We start from the raw sequence: 26,278 nt of genomic DNA on the forward strand, positions 1-26,278 counted from the left end.
TATGATCTGTGTGCAAAATAAATGGAATGCCTACTATGAGATAATGCTTCCATGCATCTAGGGCATGTGAAATAGCTAGCAAGTATTTTTCATATATGCTTAAATTCTTTTCTTGGTCATCCAATATCCTAACATTTTATGCTACAACATGCCCTTCTTGAAACAAAATATCTTCAAGGCATTGTCCACAAGCATCATACTATACTTTAGAAGGCTTTGAAAGGTCTAGTAATATTAAAACTGGTTAAGAGGTAAGCTTCGCTTTGAGATTTTCAAAAGGTTCATTCTCTTTTGTAGTCCATAAAAAAATAACATTCTTTTCAGTAAAATCATGCAATGGCCCTGCTATGAAAAAGACTTTTTGAAGTTCAAGATGGTTGCTACTAAGGATAAATTGGATGGGGACAATTACCCAACGTGGGCTTACATGATGCCACACGTTCTTGTGTCAAAGGGTGTCAAGAATGTTGTGTAGATCATTGATGTACGTCCAAATTTTGTGGATACAAGAGCTATTGAGGATGTTGGAGGTCTTGGTGGCAAGATTGCTACTGCTAGAGTTGTTTTGCCTATGGCTGAGCAGTTTTGTCGGGATGTTAGAGATATGCAAGTTGATGCATTAATTGCATTAACTGTGAAGCGCACTATTACTCCTCGTTTTTGCTTAGCTAGATCATATTTGCTCATATTTTCTCAGCTAGATCAACTAAACAGGCTTGGGATATTTTGGTTGGTCTTTATGCAAGTCACAATGAGGCTACAATTGCATTGTTGCGTAGAAAAATTATGGACTTTGCATGTACCTTGTAAGAAATCCTAATTTTTAGGGATTAAGGTTAATGTGATGTAGGATTAAGAGAACAAGTGCATTAAAAAAGCTAGTTTTGAGTAGGCTTTTCTAGCTTTTTTTAAAGGCACATGTAGGATGTGGACTTAAGAGGTCAATTTCTCTCTCTAGATTTTTGAAGGTGAAGGGAGTAAAGGAGTGTGGCCACATCATAAAAAACGTGTCACTAAAGACCAAAATTTGACTTTTTTCAAAAAAGTCATTTTTAAACTTATTTTTGAGTTAAACCCTCCCCCCCCCCAACATATATACATATCAAAAATATCATTTTTTGATCTTTTTTTAAACCTACAAGCATTAAAAGTCCACTTTTTCAAAAATCTCTCTCCCCCCACCCCCCCCCCCCCCCCCCCCCCCCCCCCCCCAAAAAAAAATCGTTGTTCTCTTCTCCTCCTCTCTCCCTCTCCTCTCCCTCCCTAACCCCCTTCTCCTCTTCCTCCCCTCTCTCTCCCTCTCCCCCCATGCTCCCTTCTCTCCTCCCATCTCCCTCACTCTCTCTTTTCATCCTTTGCTTCCTCACGCATCAGCTGCCATGGTGCTCATGGACATCACAAATTGTATGCCTCCACCACCACATACTCCGCACACCAAAAGCTACATATTCGCTTACCCATGATGTTTGCACCAAAGACCACACGTGAGGGTAAGTAGAGGTCATCACAAGAACGTCGTGCCATCAGTGAGACGTATGTTGACATTGGGTGGATGGCCATTTGTATCCTTACGATCCTATAAGCCGCTTTCATCCATCCTTTAATAGCCTTTTGACGTTTCTTCAATATCTTGAGAGAGGAGAAGCATGCTTGTTAAGCTATTGCAAGCGGTTGTGTATGTGTGCAAGTGCTTCTTTGCATTTGTGGATGCACGAACGTCAAGCTCTTCAACTCAAAATAGTGGCATTACAAGAAAGTATTGCATCTTGGGAGGTTGAAACTCTCCAACAACAAATGTAGGAAAAGGATGTCCACATTATAAAGCTTGCCAACACCATTATATATTTGAAAGAAACACCCCTTGGTGCAAGGGAGCGCAAGTGCACATTTTCATCCATTGAAACCCTTGCACATTCTGGTGGAGCACGAAAACAACGAGTGACAGCCACAAGGTGATTTTTGCTTCACTTGCAATATACGTTTTTACTTCACATTATTCGCTAACATTTATTTTATTGATTGCTAGAAACTTCATCCAGGAGGCATGCGGTGGAACAAGCCAAGATGATCGAGTCAACCTTCTCACTAGTTGCCGCAATACCATTGATGTGATTTCTATCTTACAATCACCTTGAGTCAAAGATCCCTGATGAAATTGAAGAAGAAGTTCACCATCCACGCTTGGCCGTGCCAAGGAGAAACTATTAGCATTTGGTGTCAATGTCAAAAAAGCATTGGATACTCCCGTAGCTTGGCCGATTGTAGACGTTTGTCAAAAAAGACCTTGTCTATTTTGACCATTTAGAACCAAATATCTTGTAAGACTTCGTGTCGTCGAGCTTTCCCTCGATCTGTTTGCCAATGAGATTGATTCTATTGCTTGAATCGCCGTTGGACTCTTGTCCACGTTGTCAAGTTTACTTGTTTACCAAATTTGACAACTTCAACTGCTTTAAAAACTTCAGCAAGCTGTAGAAATTTTGAACTTTGAATTACATGGCGAATTCATGTTGCCTCGAATAGCCTTGCCTTGGTGGCTAGGAAAATACCCAAAGGGTGTGTGTTTATGGGGTGGGCATGCACCCTTAGGTGAAATTTTGGGTAGCCTTGATGGCTCTTGGGCGCCCTCGTTCGAAGGCTCTCGTCCTAAACACAGCGATGGCAGGCTACAACATGTCACCGAGAGAGAGGATGAGAGACAACACTCTGGGATGGGAATCTGGCTTCGGTGCAATGTTGAAAAAGCTTCAGCGAGCCTCTGTAGCCCTAATGGGATCACCCCCTTTGCGTTCTCGATTAGTCGCTTGTTGACCCCTTCCAGCTCAAAGGGCACCTACATGCGCGGTGCCCCACCTCTTCCCTTGCCAAGAGCTCTTGCACACAATCAAATTTTTTTGCATGTATGCAAATCATGCAAAAGCTAAGAGATCACGCCCCGTCTTTCCCAAGAAAACTTCTAAGATTTGATACTAGTGTAAATCCCTGAGGAACTACCTTGGGAATACATTCTCCCTACCACCCTTTATGTAGGCCTTGGCTGTCCTCACATGGTATTCCCCTGTCCACACCTTGGGAATACATCCTCCCTACCACCCTTTATGTAGGCCCTTGGCTGTCCTCACATGGTATTCCCCTGTCCACACCTTGGCAGTCGGCCCTTGGCCCAATCCGTGACCCCCCAGGGTTGCCCTTGGCATGACACCAGGGACCTATATATAGGATGGTTGGATGGTTATTCACAGGTTTGTCTCCCCTCTATCTTACATAGGAAAATCACTGATTCAACTCTAACTGTCCATGATGAACACATGCTCAATCCTCACTCCTACCAAAACAGATTGATGATTTCCTTAGCCAAACAAGCTCCAAACGCTGTAGGACTCTAAGAGACTATAGACAAGGATTAATGAAACCTATCTAGACTCTATAAAATCATTTATGAGAGGTACATAAATCACAATTCATGGATTTGCAGGTCAGAATTACACGAACGAAAGTGGTCTGATAACATCGCTTATGGCTTAAGATTAGTCTCCCATAAAAAAATCAGCATTTACACTCGACTAAATAGTGAGTTCAAATTCATACAATGTAGTCATGAAGTTAAAGGAAACTAACAATGCATATACTCAAATGAAAGAATAATAATAGAGAAAAAAGATGCAATAGTCAAAACTTGATTTTGATTATTAGCAAAGGAGATATGTCGATTACAAGTTTTCATAGAGTAGCTCTCTTCTCATACAATGTCATCCTCCAAAGAACCCCTTTTACTTTTACAATTTGTCATTTGTACCTAGGGTTACTAAAAAATGGCTTTAGGTTCTATTCACATGGGATACAAATTCACAAAATGAGAGAGGACTTTACAAACTATAAATAAAAATTGGGCATTGGCAATTTTGACATTACAATGTGGCTTTTACAAGGACTATTAATCTAAAAGGGGTATTTGCAATGGCATCTCTAAACAAGATAGCACCAAGATTTAGAGTGGAAGATCACCCTTGGTAGGAGAGGGCACCAATGCTTTGGTTTAATCAACCATGTTTCGTGGGAAAGGGGGCTTTGAGCCCAATTTATTCAATAGGCCAAAGCTTATAAAACCTGGCACATGATCGTCTTAAAAAAGTGTTGGACCCACAGTCTCATGAGAATCACTAATTACAAACTTGCCTTGAATATCAAGCAATTTAACATCCACTTTTGAGATCCTCCAAGGCCCAAATTAGGATGGGTGAGCTATCCATTTGCTCCCTCAATGGCCTTATGGTAGTGGGAGGCAAAGAAAAATGGATCTCTTATTCTTTATTAACAAAGCATCACATACATTTTGGGTACAAAATTAGGAGGGAATTAGATAGGCTAATATATTAAGCTTGGTTTTCTTAAAATGGAACTTATGTAAAAAGCTTTAATGCCAATTACCTTCAATGCTCTTGTGATAATGAATTATAAGGATGGAGATTAGGTAAAGCTAGAGAGAAATTGAGTTAAAACCTCACACACACCTAATGCTGAACACCTAGGTGTTAATCCAACCCATAATTCATCAAGTGACCATTGGAAGCGAACCAAATAAGATGAATTAAAAGTAAATTGAGTCAATTTACCCAAAGATTTTGTTGATTCATACAAATAACAATTTGTGTACACTTTATTGACAGGTGATTAGTGTTTAATTTGCTCCCTTATCAACGAGGAAAGTAGCGGCTCAAGGGATTGGCCCAAGAACATATTCACACTACTAGTTTAATGAATAAGCAAATAATGATCATGCAAATAGAGAGAGATGCCTAAGATAAATCAGACAAGAATTGCTAGTCTCTTAAAGGATATGATACCAATTTGTTATCTAAATGGATCAATTAGTGTAGCATTCATAGTGATAGTGTAATTCATAGTCTCTTAAAGGATATGATACCAATTTGTTGTCTAAATGGCTTAATTAGTGCATCATTTATAGTGATTAGTGTAATACTTAATAAATCAATCCACAAGAGATGAACAAAATGAAACAAAACTTGATTCTTGAAATGAACACACAAGAAGTGTGTGTACAAGTGATGGCTACTCAAGTAGAAGTAGCATAAGCATTTAGTAGGTAGTACTAGCATGTGGCTCCAAAATGCTCCAAAGTCACCCCCTACAAAGGAGGATTGACACATGAAGCTAGGGAGGCCTTTGGCATCTAGCACACTTCATTTGCAAAATGTGAACATGGAATAAGCTTTAGAAATAGAATGTGTGGCTAGATGAACACGATCCTTTTCACTTAAAATGAGACAGCACGTGTAGTTGGTTGGATATGATAGAAAGAGGACTAAGTCCATAAGAGGTAGTAGCATAGGATTTTCACACTAAAGAGAAGCAAGGTAAGGCAAATCCATCAAACTTTGGGGTCAATTAGTTATTAATACAGCATGGGACAAACAAGTGCCACTGGGCTCATGAGGAGAGCGGGACTTCTGTGTTTGACAGGTAGACAAATTGTCAACAACTGTATTATGGTAATGGGGTCCAAGACTTGTGATTATAAGCTAAGGGTTGTTTTCCAAGGGGAGAAAACTTAAAAGGGACAGGGCACGGTGTGGCACATAACTAAAGGGGTTTGGTGTTCTATTTGCTCGCGCGCTCTCTCTCTCTCTCTCTCTCTCTCTTTCTCTCTCTCTCGTTCTCGTATCATGCAATGCATTCTGGCAAAGAAGGGTTAGCTGCTTAGCCATGGTGCGTTGTGAAAAGCAGGCTGGGCTGAAAAAGGGGCCGTGGACACCGGAGGAGGACCAGAAGCTCAAGAGCTACATTGAAACGCAAGGGCATAGCAGTTGGCGAGCGCTGCCCAAGCAAGCCGGTGAAGCTCAGTGGAAGGCAACATTCTAGGAAATTAGAGTGCCAAATTATAAGGCCTTTATAATTTTGTTTGATTGAACAATGAAGTCTACATAATACTGATCGAAAATCTGTGGGTTTTGTGTAGGGCTGGCGAGGTGTGGCAAGAGCTGCCGACTGCGGTGGACTAACTACCTGCGGCCTGGCATCAAGCGTGGCAACTTCTCAGTGGAGGAGGAGAACTCCATCATCCAGCTCCACGCCGTTCTTGGCAACCGGTACTCTCCTCTACCTCCTTCAATTTCTTTCTCAAATGCTACATAGTTAACGTAAGGTAGGTTTCGCCCGCTACGTTGGCCTCGTTGAAGCTCACGTTACTTCTTTTGTCTTTGTGCTCCTTCCAAAGGAGCCTACATAAGGCAGCGGGGCGTGCCTTCTCCTCCCAACAAGGATTTGCTAAAGCCAACTCCGCCAAAATTGTCAGAGTTGAGCTCTTAAAGGCTTTGTATCCTGCCAAGAATGCCGTACGAAAACTCGAGCGATAAGATGTCATCCCATTCCGAATGCCGCATGCAAAAGCGCTCTTATGTACTTGGTTCTTATGCACATTACGTTGTCTTATGGAAATGTCCTCGAAAGATGCATGTCTTGTGGCAATATTAGACCTTCCTTCCTCCATACTGCAATTCCTCCTCTTCATATTCATTCAATTGGATGAGGTTTCTTCGTCTTCATGTTTATTGGATGAGGTTAGCTCGCTCAGTGGTAGTTTATAAAAGTTCATATGGCTCGATTCTTAACTGTATTCAGGAGCTAGAAGGATTCAAGGGGCTTGTGATGTCTGTGTAAGGGGACTCCCACATGCTAGGGGGTAACTATTATGTGTTTACTTCCCCGCCCCCTCCCCACCCCCCAAAAAAAATCTGTGTGAAATCATGAAAGAAAAATCACATCCACCTAATCAAAAGGGAAAATAAGGATTACCCTTCAGCTTGGGTAGCTTTTTTGTATGTAAAGAGCTAGTTTCTTTATTGCCGGTTTTTTGAAATCATGATATAGGAACCTTCTATAACTATCTTTTCAACTTGAGACTGCATGAAGAAAACCATCATAGGAGGTTTGTGCTTGATAAAAACCTAGGTTTAGCGTAAGCCCACCGAGAAATTTTGAGATTTAGCTCTAAATTCAAAGTTGAAGATGAGGAAACCTGCAAAATTTGGAGAAATTTAGTGTAAAAACCTTCAAATTTAGTCAATTTACCTCTAAAATTTCTCATATGTAGGTCTGCCAAGTTTTTGGAAAAAAGTGTTTTTTCAAGCACTGCAGGAGGACAACCATTCCAATTACTAAACCAAAAAATTTCAAACAAGTCTTGTGATGAAGAGCCCGAAACCTTTACGTGATGAAGACCTCTAATTTGTGCCATCCAAAATTCCCTCCCCCACCCCGTTCACGCTTTGTTGGAATCTAAACGAAGAGTGCTTAAAGTTGTCTGGTGAACTACTTAGTTGATGGGCATCTTTGCAGCCACCCAAGCTCACACTCACTAGCTTTTGTTTTCTTTTTCTTTCTTTCAATTTTATCTTCCTTTGTATTTTGTGAGAGCAATTTATTGTACACTAAAGGCAGAGCAAGAAGAAGAAAAAGCAATCTCAAATTAGTCTTGATCAAGAGAAGTTTGTACTCTAAGCTATTATCCACTGCTCACTGCTTCAAAATATCATATTTTATGAGAGGTTACTAAGTGCTTCCATTGTTTAGGAGTTTTATGATTGTCTGACCACTAGTCCATTGTTGAATAAAAATTGAAGTGAAGCCCTTATAGAGTCGTGCCCAGGGAGAGCAAGGGGAAGGAACTCTAAAAATGGGATGTTTCCTGTTTCTCAAAGCTCTCCTAGCTTTCCCTTAACCCCTTGGTTTTCACCAAGATTAAACTATTTTTTTTTGTCTAAGATGGGAGTAGTACAATTCTCTCTTTGCGTGGCCAATGAAGTTTTCATAGCTTTTGGCCTTTTCAGTGATATTCTCTCCTTCAAATGTTGATCCTCCCTTCTACCTGGCAAGTGCGACTACATTTTTGTAGTCCTTGCTAGCCCGGTGCGACTCAGTTCTTACTTCCAAGAGAGACCTTCATTAGCAAGAACATTGTTCTGCAAGCATGTGTAAAGGCTTAAGATATATAATAAAAACACCTTGTGTTCTTACATCCCATTTGTGCAGCTAGTATATTTGACTAGCTTCTCTACTTAATCTAATGCAGGTTGAGAAGGGTTGGCCACATGGCAACTTCTAAGGAGAGCAACTTAGAAGACTCGGAAGCCCTTTGTCATTCTGGCGTATTGGAGTGGCGGCCAAGCAACATTAGGGGAGGATGAGTGGATCCCTCCCCACTCTCTCTCTCTCTCTCTCTCTCTCTCTCTCTCTCTCTCTCTCTCTCTCTCTCTCTCTCTCTCTCTCTCTCTCTCCCCCCCCCCCCGCATGCGATTGTCGACTTCACCGCACCACACCATTCTCGTTTATCTACTCTGCTACCTAGTTGCCAAGGCCGAGGCACCATCCCCCCTAGCAAAGTGCGCGCACGGGCACACACAAACACACTTGTAGGTCTCTCTCTCTCTCTTTGTGTGTGTGCAATGTTGTCCAATTACTAGTCGGGGTTGCTTGGCCACTAGCTGCTGCCGCCCGACCACCTATCCTTGCTGTTGCTTGACGAGCGTGTTGTTGACCAACCAATTGGTTTGCGTGCAATCACCCTACACCAGCGACGTGCTTTAGCTCGGCCACCAGAGATCTGTGCTGTAAAACAGGCTTGGACACTCCAAGTCGAGAATCTACCGCGTCATCACAAATAACCACTTCAAAACAGTTCACAGTTCACAATTGATTTGACACTGGCCCGGCGGAGTTCCGTGCCTAGAGTTATTGGCCCCAAAGACTGGCGCCCCTTTCGATATTTCTTTTTGTATTAATCTGAGTTCAAAGTACAAGAGTGCGGGCAGGCGCTCACACTCAGACTTTGCATCCAGATGCTCTGAGTTGTGAGAGGCCTGCTCACATATTTAAAGGTTACAAAGGGATGCTAAAAGCAGAGCCCCCAAAAGCTTCAAAAGCTGAAAATCAAACGCTTTCTCTCACAAGCTCTCTTGAGCCCCCAAAATAAAGCAAAGGAGCTCGCTCTCTCTCTCTCTCTCTCTCTCTCTCTCTCTCTCTCTCTCTCTCTCTCTCTCTCTCTCTCTCCCCTTGCGTAAATAAAGCAACAAAGGACTCTCTCTCACATCAGTTACGTAGCTTTTGCGTAGACCAAAAGCTGGACCAAAAGTCTGTACATTGCCCGTGCAAGGCGCTGGAAATCACGGACGTCCGTACTGCTGCCACGTGGCACAACCCCCGCCATTTCCGGTGTTGACCGTACGCAGCCGCCACGTCATCATTCAGCCCGTTCTTCCCCAGGATTGTCCATGCTTTAGGGGAGAAGGTGTGTGTGTACACAAGCTGCCACGTCACCAGTTTGTGACATACCCCCCTCTTGAAAGCATTGTAACGCCCTCGATTATGCCTGCAAAACAGACAGAAGCCATAAACTGCCTTGGCAGACACTGATTGTTAGTACGTACGCACTAGGAACACACATCTAGCACATGTACCAATCGACAATCACATCACACGACATCACATGACATCACTTGACATCACAGGACATCACATGACAAATCACATTCAACATTTATTCGGATCTTAGACCATGATTTATCGGCAATGTAATTAGCGATCGCATCTAGATCCACTCTAAGACCTCATAGATGCCCGATTGACTAACCCTTATTGCAACCATGTCTATTCGAGATCATTGAGACCGAAATGCTGCAGTCATTTTGTCTATCAGTTCTTGCACTTAAAAACAAGTCAAGAACAAATCAGTTTCAAATTTTCCGGAATTCCATTTCATAAAGTCATCGAGCAGAATACTGTCAGCTCTCAGTATGCCTGAAGCTCAAAGAGACATCAGTGACTCTAGTATTAAAAAATCGAGGCATCTGTTGACAAAGGAGCGGAGTAACTCCCCTCTTGTGCAAACCCACTGCACCAGATCTCCGGCCAAGCTGAATTCTGGGTTCCATTTGGAGTAGACTACGCTAAACCAAAAGCTTCAAGGTAAAGATTCACATTCCGAGGAATATCTACTAGGTCTTCTCCTCCATTCGTTTCGCATCCCATTGCGAAGTAGGTCTTGAATTTAACCAAGAACCGTCAGTTCGCTTTACCTTCTTTCTTTCTTTCTGTGCCAATTTTTGTTCTGGAACGAGTATCTGCTCGTTTGCGTCCAATTCGGGTTGCACATCTAGCTTCCCATCATCGGGCACATCGCTTTCAAAAGGCTTTAAGAGACTCACATGAAAAACATTGTGAATCCTCCAAGTATTCTGGGAGCTTCAGTCCAAAGGAGATATCATTTATCTTTTCGGAAAATCTGGAAAGGTCCACACTATCTCATGCTAAGCTTTGAAAGAAGCCACTCCTTTCACTATTTTTTTTTTCCCCTCCTCGGGAGTGCCTTCCCATAATGTAAGAGCACCCAATCATTCTCCTTCAATTTCAAATCGCAACAATGGCGATTTGCTACCTTTTTCCGTCTTTCCTGAAATTTTTGCAAAGCCTTTCGGACCAAGTCCCTCGTGAACTGGTCGGCTTCAAAGGAAAATCTTATCTTTCGTGCTAAGGAAGGGTGGAACCTTCGTAGCAAATACAAGAATCTCAAATGGCACCTTTCCCATCAATGAGTTAAGCGTGTTCCTGTAGGCGTATTCCACCAAAGGTAAAAACCTTTCCCAAGTAGTCTTTTGATTCAACAAAGAAGACTTCAACAAATCCAGTACCACTGAATTAGCAATCTCTGATTGCCCGGCATTCTGCGGCTGGAATGATGACGAGAACTGCAACCGCGTGTCTATGTTCGCCCAAATAGCCGTCCAAAACAAACTCGTGAACCTAGGGTCCTGTCGGAGACAATCGTCTCAGGCATGCCATGTAATCTTAAGACCTGGGCAATAAACAATTGTGTCCACGCTCTGTTCTCGGGAGATGAAATTAATTGCAATACTTTCCCAGGGGTGGGTGGTTATGGGTAAAGGCTGTAACAATCCCTGTGCTTTATGCCTGTCAAACTTGACCTTCTGGCATACCAAGCAACTGCGCACAAACTCGTCCACATCCTTCTAGAGTCTTGGCCAAAAGAGGTACTCTACCCCTTTCAAGGTGGTAGCAATGCCGCGGTGACCTGTTTAAGGCGGACAGTGGCATTCGGTTTTAACCTTTTTCCTCAACGGCTGTGTAACGCACAACATGATTTTCTTGATCAAGTAGCCATCCCGAATGGAATAGTCCGCTACTATCTCCCTTTTCTGTATTCAACTGAATACATCTGCAAAATCCGTATCAGTGGTGTAGTGACAGACCATATCCTCGAAGTTCCTATGATGTATCGCAGAAATAGCTAGAACCAACGGCTTTTGGGTCAAAGTATTTGCCACCAATTTCTTTTGTCCTTGCACATGGACAATCCGGAAGTAAACTGTGACAAGATGTTTGCCCATCGCATCTGCTTTTTCCGGCCGCTGCTTCCATGACAAGAAGCAACGTAAACTCCCATCATCTATGAAAACCGTAAAATCGGCTCCGAGTAGGTAATGCTGCCCACTGAATAAGAGTATGGATAGCCACCAAAAGCTCTTTCTCACATATCTGTACTGTCAATTCCGGCCTTGAAAACAATCGGCTTTCGTAGGCATTACATTGGCCTTCTTGCATTAAGACCGCATCCAGACTACGACCACAAGTATCACAATATTCTTCAAACGACTTATGCAAATCCGGCAAAGTAAAAAACTGGTCCTGTAGTCAAATTTTGTTTCAATTCTTGAAAGGCAGTCACTTCTGTGGGTCCCCATGAGAAAGGGACTCCTTTTTGTGTCAAGATATGCAAAGGGGAAGCAACCTCTGCAAACTTTCGAATGAACCGCCTATAGTACGAACACAATCCCAAGAAGCTTCCAACTTCATGGACAGTCTTCAAATCGAGCCAATCACGGATAGTCTCTATCTTCGTCGGATCCATCTGCACTCCTGCTGGTGACACAGGGTGTCCCAAAAAAGTGTATCTCTGGTAGGAAAAAATTCACTTTTCTTTGCATTAATCACTAGTGTGTGATCTCGTAATGCCTGAAAGACTTGAAGAAGATATACTCTATGTTCTACCTCATCCTTGGAGAAAACAATGATGTCGTCAAAGAAAGTGCCAACCAATAGTCTACACTCTCGAAAAAATCCTGTCCATCATCCGGTTAAATATCGTAGGAGCATTGGTTGGGCCAAACGGCATCACCAAAAACTCAAATAACCCAAAAGTTGTCTGAAAGGCTGTCTTGTAGTCGTCTCCCGTCGCGATTCGGATCTGATGATATCCACTCTTCAAATCAATCCTGCTAAAACATGAGGATTTGTTGAGTATATCATCAATCCTAGGAATCGGAAATCTGTTCTTGATGGTGATTTTGTTGAGAGATCTATAATCGATGCACATTCTCTAAGATCCATCTTTCTTCAAAACCAACAACACTGGAGAGCAATACGGTGAAGTACTAGGCTGGAGAAGACCCTTTCCAAGAGGTCTTTCACTTGGTTCATAATCTCTTCGTTCTAGGCTCGGCTCACACAGTAAGGTGGCCGGTTCGGTGGCGTGCTCCCAGGTATCAGATCAATGGTATGATCTTCAGGACGAGCGGGTGGTAACTCGCCTTGCAGGCCCTCTGAGAAGCAATCGGCATGAGAGTGGAGAAAATCTTGGCGTTCTTTGGTTCAGGTCAAAACATATTCGACCTTCATCATCGTTCAGTTCTCTCCCAAAAAAAGGTGAGTAAAGAAACTGAAGTTCATCAAGTACAATCTTTGAGCTCTTCATTTGTCAAAGTCGTATTCTCGGCCCGATAGTCAACCACGGCGTTGTTCTTGTGGTACCAAGGGATTTAGAGTAGAACGTCACAACCTTCCAAGGCAATTACGTAAAACTCCGCGTGCCCTAAACACCCCTGTCATTGGAAACGAAGTTTGCCAATGCTCGGTGTAATGGCAACATCTCGTCCAGGTGCCACTCGAACTATCTCCACGTGTGGCCTCAGCCTGTCGAGCGTAATTCCAAATCGAGCTGCCAATTTACAAGAAGTTGGCCATGGCTCCTTCAAAAGAGCTTCCTGATCTTTCCTTTCACCCTAAAAACGGAAAAGTTTGTACTTTCATTTATTTAATTCGGTTCGGGTCCCATGCAATGTGGTACCAGTGCTGCTTTTTATCTGCCTTTTCTGCCACGTCCCTCAGCTGCTTTAGAACTTTCTGGCCTTTCTTCATCCTGTTCATTCGGTGCCTTTTTAGGGCACTTCGCGGAGCTATGTCCAGTTTCCCCGCATCCAAAGCACTTCCCTTCCTTGATGTAGCAAGCTCTCTCCTGAGGAGTGAGCTTGGGTCTTTTCGGGGTTGCTCTTTCTCTTTCTACTTCCATTTATCGAAGTCTGTTCGGCTCTTTGTGTCATGATCTCCTCGGTGGGGTAGGTCAAACTGCCTGAGTGAATGGCAAAACCCCGTTTCGCATGACTCATCAACTCCTGAATAGAAGCTGACTTTTGTTCCAAGCAGTGATCTTGGATCTCTGTAGGAAGACCCAAGGTAAACGGCTCAATCTGTTCCTTAAACGAGATCTTCTTAAATGAAGAGGCGGGTAGAAAAGAGCTCTAGAATCTCTCGCAATAAGCGTCCACTGTATCCTTCTTGGTCATCCGAAGATGGTTCCAAGCAGTTCGTATGTCATGTTCATACTCTTGAATCAGCCATGAAGAAATAAAAAGCCTCTTGAATTTCAGCCATTGAACTGGCGCTGTCTTGTTTAATAGAAGCGTGGACCACCAAGTTCGAGCATTCCCCTTAAGGTAAGAGGCAACTCTCCGAATCTTAGGAGTGCTCTGAGTAACCCCCTCCAAAGAAAGCGATGTCAAACTGTTGTATAAAAGACAAAGCCTTCGAAGCATCTTTATAACCAGAAAACGTGTCAAATTTAATCGACTGTCCACCTTTCTTAAACTCTCGGACTTTCTTGCTTTTGTCTTCCAGAAAGTCATATTGGTTGGCTTTGTAAAAATTCTTCTTCTTTGCATAAAAGTTGTTGTCATGAGAGTCCGAATTGTCTGTAGACGAGTCCTCAGTAGAACTGTCAACCACGGGGCGAGATTTAGGCTTCTTTGCCTTTTTCTTGCCCTTCCCGAAGCTTTGCTGTCTTCTTCGCTCGAGTCAAGTGAGCTAGAAGAACTGTCAGAAGAAGAAGAAGAAGAAGAAGAACTGGGTACTTCAAATCTAACACGCTTCTTCTGCTTTCTTGCCGATTCAAAAGTAGACTGACGACCCAAATAACCTGGGAAGTCAGTGCCTTTCTTCTGCTTTTTGTCGTGCTTTTTAGCTTTGTTCTGCGTGTCAAAAAGTTGGGCAATTCTTGCATCAATGTCACGTGACACATCCAACCCTATGTGTTCGTGCCACGTGGACAAGCTACAACATGATGAGGGTTCAACTAGTCCAGTCAAGTCTAGATTAGAAGTGATCTGGCACTTTTGTGAGTCTATTCGTAGACCGTGCATGCCCAGTCACTTAGCATAGATGCATATCCTCTCGTTGCACATAGCATGATCATCAGTATTTCCATCAGAATCCATTAGAATCAGTTAGGGGATTTTTCCAATGCATTTAGCCTATTTTCCCTATTTTTGACATTTTTTACTTATTAATTCAAGCGACTTTCCAACAAAAGTAGGTAGGGCAATTTGGCTAAGTTTGTATATAAGCAAACTAGAGCTAGCACTATTTGGCAGAAGAGGCAGCAGGAGCACCTTGCTCAATAGGCAACTTCTCAGCAAGACCAACCCCCGCGACTACTCTGGCGTTTTCTCCACAGAAGACCTAGCGTTTTTGCATCAGATCAGCCTTTGCGATTTGTGCACACCAGATCAGCCCCGGCATCGTCAAGACACAGCAGATCAGCCTAACGTTTTGCATTTGTAGAACAACGGGCGACAACAGCAGATTTTCAGCCCTAGCGTTTTTGCAGATCATCGTGACAGAATCAGCCACAAGAACCGCGATTCAGTTTTCAGCCTTTAGACATCGTAGATCAAGTCCCGAACCTCGCAGATCTCACCTTCCCGCAGCAGTTCCTCGCCGCACGGTTAGTTTCCGCAAGGTTTACAGTTTCAGCCCGGAAAACGTAGATTTCAGCATCTGCGTTTTCAGCGCGTCGTCGTCGCATCGTTGCTATCGACATCGTCACCGACATAGAGTCAGAATCCAGCAGATAGAAGATCAGCAGATTTCAGCCCATAGCGTTTTTGGACAGCAGTAGCAAGATTGCAGATTGCAGCCCTTAGGTCGACTTCGTCATCCCCGTCGTCATCGTCGACATAGCCTAGACTTGCATCAGTCTCGTGCATTCCATTTGTACCAGATTGTGCAATCATAAGTAGACCACTCTCGTCGACGAGAGTGGGGCCTTTGGAGGAGGGTTTTTACGTCGTCTCTGGTGTCATATCTCTCTTCTCTCTCTCTCTATCTCTAAGTCTCATACACTTGCACGCACAGTGTCCATTCACTTTGTTTGTGATCATAGCATTCTCTCATTAAGAACGGAAGGCTCTACCTTACATAAGAAAAAAAGGAACCTGAGCACAGTTCGGAGCACTCATCTTGAGCAAAGCGCAAACATTCATTCCACTGCACCTAACATTGGTATCAGAGCTTTGGCAGTGTTCTGTATCACTCAAGGAAAGAACCACAAGAATCACAAGAATTTTTTTTTGCTTGTTGAGGTCGCACGAACCCAAGTTCCCAAGAAAGAAGGGCTTGTCCAGCCTCCCCTTGTGTCTCTTTTCACTCATTGAGCTGACCGTGCACTTAGCGGCCGGCTAAACGACGTGAGGTGGGAAAAAGCAACCTTGGTGTGAGCGCAAGGCCGCCAAGGGATGCGCCCGCGGAAAGGAGTTGAACTCGGGTGAAGAGAAGATCCTTCTCAAACGCGGTTCGCAAGCGAAAGAAAACCTCAAGGATCTCAAGACCCTCAAGAACCCAAGACCCACAAGAACCCAAGTTCCTCGTGAACTTAAGAATCCAAGATCCACAAGAACCCACAAGAACCCAAGACTTCAGTGCATGGTCGTCACTCGAAGCGGAATGGATACTTCGCATACAGGTGATGAGCATGAGAGAGGCGGCGAAGATTTTTCCCCGCTAGGAGATTTTTTTGACCCTTCCCTTTCGCCATCTACGCCACGAGTTGTACTAACTCCTATGGAGATGATGGTCAAGTCGATGTTGGACATGATGGTACAACAACAAGAAACGAATCGAGTTGCGTTGGCACAACTCGCAAGCAAAGCAGAACAACAAGAAGCTAAGGACCGTGAGCAAGCAGCTAAGGACCGTGAGCGCGACGAAAGAAATGCAAGACTTGCAGCACAACAAGAAGACAATCGCCTTGCTTTAGAACGCGAGCGCAACTCACGCAAAGAAAGAAAACAACAAAGAAAGGCGGAATAGGCAGTACGAAGCGCGGCCTTGGAGATCGAGCGAGAGGCTCAAAGAGAACTACGAACTCAAGAATTGGTTCTACAGGGTACTTGCCTCGAAGACCGAACCACCCAAAGATCGTGGGAGTTCATCAAGTGGCGCAAGCCACGAGGTGGATTTCAACCATCCAGTCACAGAGAAGTTGACTTTCAGTAAGTATGACGGTAAGATGGATGCTACGGTTATTCATTCTTGGTTGCATCAATTTAATGCTTATTTTGCGACAACTAAGAAGACAGGAAATAGCAAAGTTTTGACGGCAGCTATGTACCTTGCCGGTGATGCCATTAATTGGTACCACGCATGGCAAGAGGCACAGCTAGCCGCGCACCTAGAGGAAGTCGACGAATCCACGCCCCTTTCCTTCAATTGGGCTGATTTCCAAGACAAGCTCAAGGCGCGGTTTATGCCACCTCAGTACCTTGCATGATTGAAGGACGATTGGCGCGCTCTCAAGCAAAATGGTATGCCGGTTATGTCTTTTTCTAATCGTGTTTTGCAGCTAGGTACACAATTACGCAAGTCGGATGATGAACGCAAAGAGGCATTTCTTTTTGGGTTAGACGACTATATCAAGTTTGATGTAGAAGTCTTCGATCCAATCGATCTCAACAAGGCGGTAGCGATTGCTCTCGCACAGGAGATGAAGCACAACAAGGGAAAGCCTAAGGAGAACAAGACTTCCACAAGTACCTCGCAAACTTCTCAGAACCCTCAGAACGGTAAGAATGGTAACTCTTCTAACCAATCTTCCAACAGTCTCTCCGAAAAGAATTCTTCCAATGAATTTAAGGGTAAGGCTAACACAATTGCTAAACCTAAGCTTACTCCATATGAAAAGGTAGCACAAGGAATTGTAGGAGGATACATCACGTTGGAAGAGCAAAGCATTTATTCTAAGGAAGGTCGTTGTTTTCATTGTCACATTAAGGGTCACATAAAAAGAACATGTCCTAAGCTTGAATCGAATGAATCTAAAGAATCCATAGAACCCACTTCCTCTGTCAATGCAATGAATGATAACACGAGTGTGCCCCAAGTTTCTCATGACCCTCCCATTGATGATTCTCTCATTAAATGTTATGGTCGTATGTTGGGGCAACGTTTTGTCATATTGGTTGACCCAGGTAGTATGCATGATGTGTCCCTCTCTTGTTGAGAGAGCCTGCCTCGAAGTTAGTCCAAGATCTCCTATCGAGGTCTCTGGCTTTGTTCCCGGTATGGACACTCTCCTCACGGAGAAGTGCCTTGATGTGTTGTTTGGAATTCAACAAGCTGCCTTCACTAGACGATTTGTTGTTTCTCCTCTCTCAGGATGTGATATGATTTTGGGCATTCGATGGTTTCGTGATACTAACGCTCATTGATTTTGAGGCTAACACTTTTAACTCTCAATGCCAAAAGTGATTCTCCTATTGTCATTCATGGAGAGGACATTGTTCATTCTCCATCTCTCATTGCTAATATGTTGGACAAGATTGAAAGGATTCAGGAGAAGGAGACTCTCTCAGTCTCTTTTTCTCCACAGCATGACACACAGAATTTGCATGATTATGAGAAGAATGATGATTTGAATGATAATGATTTACATGATGGTTTGGATGACAAAGATAAGCATGATGATTTGCATGATCAAGATATGATTTCTCACAAGCATGATGAGTTGCATGAAGAAGCTGTGATTGTTTACCAGGATGATGTGTTAGTGGATGCTTTTTCTAGCGAAGCTAACCTCGTTGCAGATTCGATCAATCACGAAGGATCGATCTTGGCTCTCGAGCTTAGGTCCAAAGAACCCTCACAGGAAGTATTATGTGTTCGCATGATTGATACGCACGCATTGTTCGAATGTTTCGTTCGTGATCGTTTCCTGTATTCTAGTCAGCATCGTTATGTGATCCCTTTTCTTAGGCATGCCATATTGTATGTTGAGTACGTTTCTCTCATGAATGAGCACGAATGTATGCGGATTTTTCATGAATAGCTGAAAAGTATGTATGTCAGGAAGTCGCATTACATGTCTCTTCCTTGGCATAACACATTTGTAGAAAGAGTACATGAAAGTATGAGCACCAAGCATGGGCATTTCCGTTGTGAATTGCCACAGTTGATTGCTCTAGATCATAAGAGAAAGGTTCGATCTCATTGTTTGCATGTATGTGGTGAACGGTTTAGCACTCTGTCTATTTGTTCATCTACATTGCATGCACAGTCCTTGAGGAAGACAATATTTTTTCCACTCACTTTACATGGAATAGGTATGTTCATGGTTTTGTGTTGGAAATGGTTTCAGGAATTTTCAGCCATGGAGATTCTTGAAGAAGAAAGAAGCATGACTCTCGACCAAGTTGAAGCAAGGAAGGAGCCACAGAAGCCTTTGTGTCTCTTTCGGCGCGGCCCAAAGAAGCAAGCGTTGCAGACCTTTATGAAGTTCAAGTACCGCACGACCCACACACCAGAGTGGGCCGACGAAGAGTCCTTTTCAGGATTCCGGATGCTATTGGCGATCTCCCTCGACGCCATACAGTTCGGTACCAGTACCTCACTTTGAAAAGGAGGGGATGTCACGTGACACATCCAACCCTATGTGTGCGTGGACAAGCTACAGCATGATCAAAGTTCAGTCAATCCAATCAAGTCTAGATTAGAAGTGATCTGACACTTTTGTGAGTCTATTCGTAGACCTTGCATGCCCAGTCACTTAGCATAGATGCATATTCTCTGGTTGCACACAGCATGATCATCAGTATTTCCATCAGAATCCATTAGAATCAGTTAGGGGATTTTTCCAGTGCATTTAGCCTATTTTCCCTATTTTTGACATTTTTCACTTATTAATTTAAGTGACTTTCCAACAAAAGTAGGTAGGGCAATTTGGCTAAGTTTGTATATAAGCAAACTAGAGCTAGCACTATTTGGCAGAAGAGGCAGAAGGAGCACCTTGCTCAACAGGCAACTTCTTAGCAAGACCAACCCCCGCGACTACTCTGGCGTTTTCTCCACAGAAGACCTAGCGTTTTTGCATCAGATCAGCCTTGGCGATTTGTGCACAGTAGATCAGCCCCGGTGTCGTCAAGACACAGCAGATCAGCCTAGCGTTTTGCATTTCTAGAACAACCGGCGACAACAACAGATTTTCAGCCCTAGCGTTTTTGGTTTGCAGATCAACCTCAACGTTTTTGGAGATCATCGCGACAGAATCAGCCACAAGAACCGCGATTCAGTTTTCAGCCTTTAGACATCGTAGATCAAGTCCCGAACCTCGCAGATCTCACCTTCCCGCAGCAGTTCCTCGCCGCACGGTTAGTTTCCGCAAGGTTTACAGTTTCAGCCCGGAAAACGCAGATTTCAGCATCTGCGTTTTCAGCGCGTCGTCGTCGCATCGTTGCTATCGACATCGTCACCGACATAGAGTCAGAATCCAGCAGATAGAAGATCAGCAGATTTCAGCCCATAGCGTTTTTGGACAGCAGTAGCAAGATTGCAGATTTCAGCCCTTAGGTCGATTTCGTCATCCCCGTCGTCATCGTCGACATAGCCTAGACTTGCATCAGTCTCATGCATTCCATTTGTACCAGATTGTGCAATCATAAGTAGACCACTCTCGCCGACGAGAGTGGGGCCTTCGGAGGAGGGTTTTTACAACGTCTCTGGTGTCGTATCTCTCTTCTCTCTCTATCTCTGAGTCTCATACACTTGCACGCACAGTGTCCATTCACTTTGTTTGTGATCATAGCATTCTCTCATTAAGAACGGAAGGCTCTACCTTCCATAAGAACAAAAGGAACCTTGAGCACAGTTCGGAGTACTCATCTTGAACAAAGCGCAAACATTCATTCGGCTGCACCTAACAATCAACCACCTCTTCTAATTCTTTCTCTGTATACTTCTTGGGAGTAGGAGGTTTCTTGAGAGCCGATTTTCGGGGTGGTTTTGTGGTTGTCTGTCACTGTGTGTGCACCTCTTCGAAAGAAGGTCCTTGGCAAAATTAAGCATCATCTTTGTTGCATCGCCGATCAATTGTCGGCGCTCCATCTCTTGACGCTCCGCCTGAGTAGGCTGAGGCGGGCCATACTCCTTGCCGGAATCTTCGTTGTGATCCCTTCTCGCATCTCCAAATGCAGAGGGAGTTGACTGATCTTTGCCTGAAGCCATAGGTGCCGCGGAAAAAAAATTAGGGATCGGATTTCCTGTAGAAGAGAAATCGGCCGTGCTCTGATACCACTGTAACAGACTTGGACACTCCAAGTCGAGAATCTACTGCAACAGCACAAATAACCACTTCAAAACAGTTCACAGTTCACAATTGATTTGACACCGGCCCGACGGAGTTCCGTGCCTAGAGTTATTGGCCCCAAAGACTGGTGCCCCTTTCGGTATTTCTTTTTGTATTAATCTGAGTTCAAAGTACAAGAGTGTGGGTAGGCGCTCACACTCAGACTTTGCGTCCAGATGCTCTGAGTTGTGAGAGGTCTGCTCACATATTTAAAGGTTACAAAGGGATGCTCAAAGCAGAGCCCCCAAAAGCTTCAAAAGCTGAAAATCAAAAGCTTTTAAAAATAAAGCAAAAGCTTTCTCTCACAAGCTCTCTTGAGCTCCCAAAATAAAGCAAAGGAGCTCTCTCTCTCTCTCTCTCTCTCTCTCTCTCTCTCTCTCTCTCTCTCTCTCTCTCTCTCTCTATCCCCTTGCGTAAATAAAGCAACAAAGGGCTCTCTCTCTCATCAATTGCGTAGCTTTTGTGTAGACCAAAAGCTGGACCAAAAGTCCATACACTACCCGTGCAAGGTGCCGGAAATCTGCACGGACGTCCGTACCGCTGCCACGTGGCACAACCCCCGCCGTTTCCGGTGTTGACCGTACGCATCAGCCACGTCATCATTCGGCTTGTTCTTCCCCGAGACTGTCCATGCTTTAGGGGGGAAGGTGTGTGTGTACACAGGCTGCCACGTCACTAGTTTGTGACATGTGCCAATGAGCTTCATTCCTGAACACCTCCCCAACGGCCACCTGGTGCTATCGGAGCAGTTGCTTTTGTCGATGACGACGAGTTGAGGATGGGCCAAGGTGGTAACGACGTGCTGAGGTAAGCTGGCACAACCAGGACTTGCCAAAAGCATTTTTTCTAACTGAAGAAAATAAGGGTAAACTTAGAATCTTTTTGGTTTTTATGTCAAGATTAGAAACGTTTGCTGCTTTGTGAAGTGGCATACATGTTGACCAAGGCAGTGCCAAGCACTACATTTGTTGGGCATAACATGCAATCAGAAATCTTCAAGACAGGGCATCTGTCAGGTAGCTTCTCAAGCATTTTTTTGTGCTTTTTGAAGTAGGCGACATTTGGCATACATGTCGACCAAGGCATTGGCAAGCACGATGTTTTCTTTCAACAACCCTCACTAACAAACTTAGAATCTTTTTGGTTTTTAGGTCAAGATTGGAAACGTTTGCTGCTTTGTGAAGTGGCATACATGTCGACCAAGGCAGTGCCAAGCATTATATTTGTTGGGCATAACATGCAATCAGAAATCTTCAAGACACGGCATCTTGTCAAGCAGCTCCTCAAGCACTTTTTTATACTTTTTGAAGTAGGCGACATTTGGCATATATGTCGACCAAGGACACGATGTTTCCTTTCAATAGCCCCTCACTAACAATATGAGCGAGAATTCTTTTGCCCATATGAATGTCTTGTGTAGTGCCACATGCATTCAAGACGAAATCGTGGAGGTTTCATCTACGTTTTCTTTTAGTAGCCGCCGATTAACAGTATCATTGTGAAGCCCTTTGCCCGTATCAGCATCTTTATTGGTGCCACACGCCCTCAAGATGCAAATGTAAGTGATTCCAGCTGGGAAAATGCTGTCACGTGCGCACTTCACTTGCACCACGTGGACAAGCTATTGCTATAGTGTAGCGTCAGTCTTAGTTAGCTCAGGATCCAGCCTAACATTTTGTGAGCCTCTAGAACGACATGCATGATCAGGCAGGTCATAGCTGCATACCCTCACTTGCACATTTAAGTCACTTAAGCATATAGGCATATGAACAATCACTTAAGTCATTTATTTATTAGTGATTTTAACATGACATTTATTAAAAGTAGGTAGGGCAAATGGCTAAAAGACCTACAAAAGAAGCCCTTTGGGCGCTAGAGAAGGTAGAAGAGGCAGAAGATGAAGTAGTATCGACAACACCCTCTTCTAAGCAGTACCCAACAGCCATCAGTGGTTTCAGCCAGCCTTGGCTTTTTCCCTCAGCCTCTCCCACCAGCGTTTTTCAGCCCTAAGCACCCTGAATTCAACGATCAGCCCTTGTGGATCAGCAGCGTTTTTAGATCAGTCAGCAGCACCTGCGTTTTTAGTTTTTTTTCAGCCATTGCCGTCCTCGGCAATAGTAGATCAGCCCACAGCCTCGTCGTCGTCGTCGTCACAGTACCAAGTATCTCGAGTAGTGCCCATTAGTACCTCAGCAGCACCGTAGCTGGTACCCCTCATTGTCGTCGTCGTCGTCGTCACAGTACCCCAACATCTAGCACCCCTTGCGTTTTGGCTTGGCTCCTGCCCTCCTGCCTAGCTGAGTGTAGAGATCATCAGGACCTCCATGCAGTGTAACAAGGAACAGGCGGAACGCAACCCAAACGTTCCGAAACAGCGTTCCGGATGAGTTGCGTTCCCGAAATGGAGTTGGGAATGGAACGCCATTCCGGAACGGGGTGTAACCGGAACGAAGTTCCAGAATAGGGTTTAACGTGAGGCGGAATGGCGAAACGGGCAAAAGTAGGCATTTGGGGGAAGATTTGGGGCATTTGTAAGGCAGGTTTGGGCAGTTTTGGGACTGTTTGGGAGTTGATTTACGACTAAGCTGAATGGAGGTAGCTCAAGCGTTACTTTAGTTGACCGTTCTGGCCTCCTTCCTGTTTCCGCCCCCTCGGCTCTTCCCCGTTCCCGTTTCCCATTCCCGTTTCGGAGAACTATGCCTCCGTGTCCTTAGCACCCAAGTACCTTCAGTACTCAAAGTACCAGTAGTACCAAGCAACAAAGTACCTGCAGTGCCCAATAGCCTCTCAAGTACCAAGTATCCATAGCAGTACCCCTCAACATTTACCGTAGTACCCTTCAGTATCTCAGCAGTTCCAAGCATTTGCATCAAGTATCCATTAGTGTCACCAGCGTGTGACTACTATCTATCCTTTTTGTTGATTTCTTTCTTATTATCTATTTACTTTCACTTTTTGGAAACACCCCTCGGGAAATCTAACTGCCTTGCATTGCATAGCTAGTGTGGAACTGTCGAGAGGGAGTCCAGGCCTGAGGGCAAGAGAGCACTAAGGTTGGACAAGGACTATGGTTAGCCAAAGTGGGGTCATTGACTAACCAAAGTGGAATCCTTTGCTACAGAGGCTACATTTTAGTTCTGGGTGTGGTTGCAGTGTACAAAGGGGGTCGAATGACCTAGAAAGATACAATGGCAGCATCTCCTAAAATTTAGGGAACTGCTATTTTGGGACCTGAAAATGTCTTCGCGTCATTACGTGCAATTTGACATGGGGATCATTTTGTTACTCTGTGGCCAAGTCAACAGAGGCTGTAGGTGAGATATTTTTAGACCCGAGGGTCTATAGCGGGAAAATGCACAAATGAGTGACACTTGGCACTCTGAGGCCAGTTTACTACTTATAGAGAAGGCAAAAACGTGATTATCAGCTGTGAGCTCATTTTCAAGTTTCCGGTCACAGGTTGAGAGCTATGGAGTGCTTGCTTTCCCTCCTATGTACAGTGTGGTGCCAGGAGTGATGCCCTGCACGCTACGCACTGCCCTCTCTCTCCTCTATGGCAGTATGTTATGCCCCTCTAGTGGGCTTTTCATTTGACCAATGTACAATTGTGTGGGTTCATGCGCGATTGCCGAGGCAAGAGCCTCTTGCACAGGTACTGGATTAGCTAGCGGCTAATCCCCCGCAGGTACTGGTGAATTCGGAGAGGTTTCACGCCAGAAATCTCGTCCGATTCAAAGGGCAAGTAGCCTTACAGGTGCGGGAGCTTGAGGACTTGCTACGGATGTGACCGGCACACGAAACGGAGCCCGAAACAGTAAATTACAGCCTGCTGTGTATTTTTGCAGGTTTAGGGTTTTGGCCCTAAACGGTCCCTAATACCCCCAGGAGGTTCGGGGACGCGAGGGAGCCGTTGTACAGGTGATCTGGCGCATTTTCGGGGCTGAAAACAGAGAATTCAGCGTGCTGCAGATTCTCACGAGGTTTTGCAAAGTGCCCGTATATGTCGGGAAGGTCATTCAATGCGTGGGAATACTGACTATGAAGGGTCCTAGTACAGTTATGTTGCCGAAATCGGGCCGGAACAGTTGAAATTCAGCCGAGCTTGTGTGGGGCAGCTTGTAGGGAACCACAACGTTTATTCCCTCTTTTTAACAATAAAGAAATACCGAAAGGGGCACCTAAGTTAGGGGCCAATCTGGTGTCGGTCTACTCATACAGCTGCAATCTAGCAGCCTGTATCCCTCTCCCCTTTGTTGTGTCTTGAAAGTACAGGTAAAGTGGGCGACGAATTAAATGGGTGAAAGCAAACAAGGTTTAAGTCTAAAGTCTACCGTCCTTTTTGGATTGAACATGTCGGTTTCATGGTTCCGTTGCCGGGACTAAATCACTTTTTCCCATAGAAGTGAGTCTTGGTCAGTTCGGGCTTGAAGACAGAGAGGATCATAGACCAGACACAGGGAATTGCAATTATGGTAGACAGACCAGATGATGTGACTGAAGAGGGTTCCTCTTCACAGGGTCAACAGACACATGAAGTGGGTGAGTCTTCAAGACCACCACAGACGGATGATGATATATTCAGGACCCAGTTGGCTACTGCTGTGGCTATGTTCACACAAGTAATGAAGAACCCGAGGTTTTTAGCCTTTCTGCAACCTCCTCTTCCGTCTCAGCAAGTTGGGTCACTGGATCGTATTCAGAAGCCTGTTAAGGCTCAAGCACAGGTGATTCATACTGCACAGTCAATGGAAACACCTGTAGACTTGATGGAGAACATGCAGTCTCCACAACCTGTGCCTAAGGTGCAAGAACAGGTGGCTGAGATGCCAGTCTTTCAAGCTGTACCAGTTCAGCCCGCCACCTTTCAGCAGCCTATAGCTGGTTCTAATGGGCAGGGAAGCAACCTACAGACTATGCAACAGGTCTTCCCACCACCTTCAGTACACCCTGGCTATTTTGGAGGTGGATCGGTATTCCAGAGCATGGCTGGTCATGCACCTGGAAATCAGTTTTACACGCTAGGAACAGTGTTCGGGGGTGCTCAAACGATGATGCCTAACCCCATGTATGGTGTCACAGGCATGCTACCAGGGTTTCAAAGCACTCAGGGCCAATTTGGGATGCCACAGGAAAATTTTGGTATGGCTGGAATTACAAATCAACAGCAGCTAAATATGGCATTTCCAGGTCAACTTAATTGCGGTCAGGGAACACAAATGAACCCTAACAGTGTTCCCATGTTTCAGTCACTTCCATATGACAATTTAACGCCGTTGGAGAGGCCAACTCCGTACAAAGAAGGTGGCAAAGGTGTGACTTTCACGACCTTTACAGGGTTTGATGACAGGAAGAAGGCTCTCTCATTCCTCCAGCAGTTTGACAATGCCTATGCAAGAGGAAACTTTACAGAGGCTTCAAAGGTGCGCAAGGCAGCCACTTCTTGACAGGGAATGCGGGACAATGGTGGACAACTTTATTGCTTCTAAGGGCAAGCTCCGTCCACATGGATTTACTTCAAGC

At 44.5% G+C, this 26,278-nt stretch overlaps 1 protein-coding gene across 1 annotated transcript in view; it reads left to right on the top strand.

The window, feature by feature from the left end:
* The first annotated feature begins 5,603 nt into the window (after nt 1-5,603).
* The window catches only part of LOC147458176 (uncharacterized), a 59,604-nt gene continuing 38,929 nt past the window's right edge, over nt 5,604-26,278 (top strand). The window contains exons 1-2 of the mRNA XM_086512901.1: nt 5,604-5,851; nt 5,978-6,107. Of these exons, the coding sequence (XP_086369027.1) occupies nt 5,725-5,851; nt 5,978-6,107 (257 nt within the window). The 5' untranslated portion in view covers nt 5,604-5,724. The remainder of the gene's footprint in view (nt 5,852-5,977; nt 6,108-26,278) is intronic.

The sequence above is a fragment of the Adiantum capillus-veneris genome, chromosome 5 (assembly GCF_014529385.1).
Source record: "Adiantum capillus-veneris isolate H3 chromosome 5, ASM1452938v2, whole genome shotgun sequence".
NCBI classification, from domain to species: Eukaryota; Viridiplantae; Streptophyta; class Polypodiopsida; order Polypodiales; family Pteridaceae; genus Adiantum; species Adiantum capillus-veneris.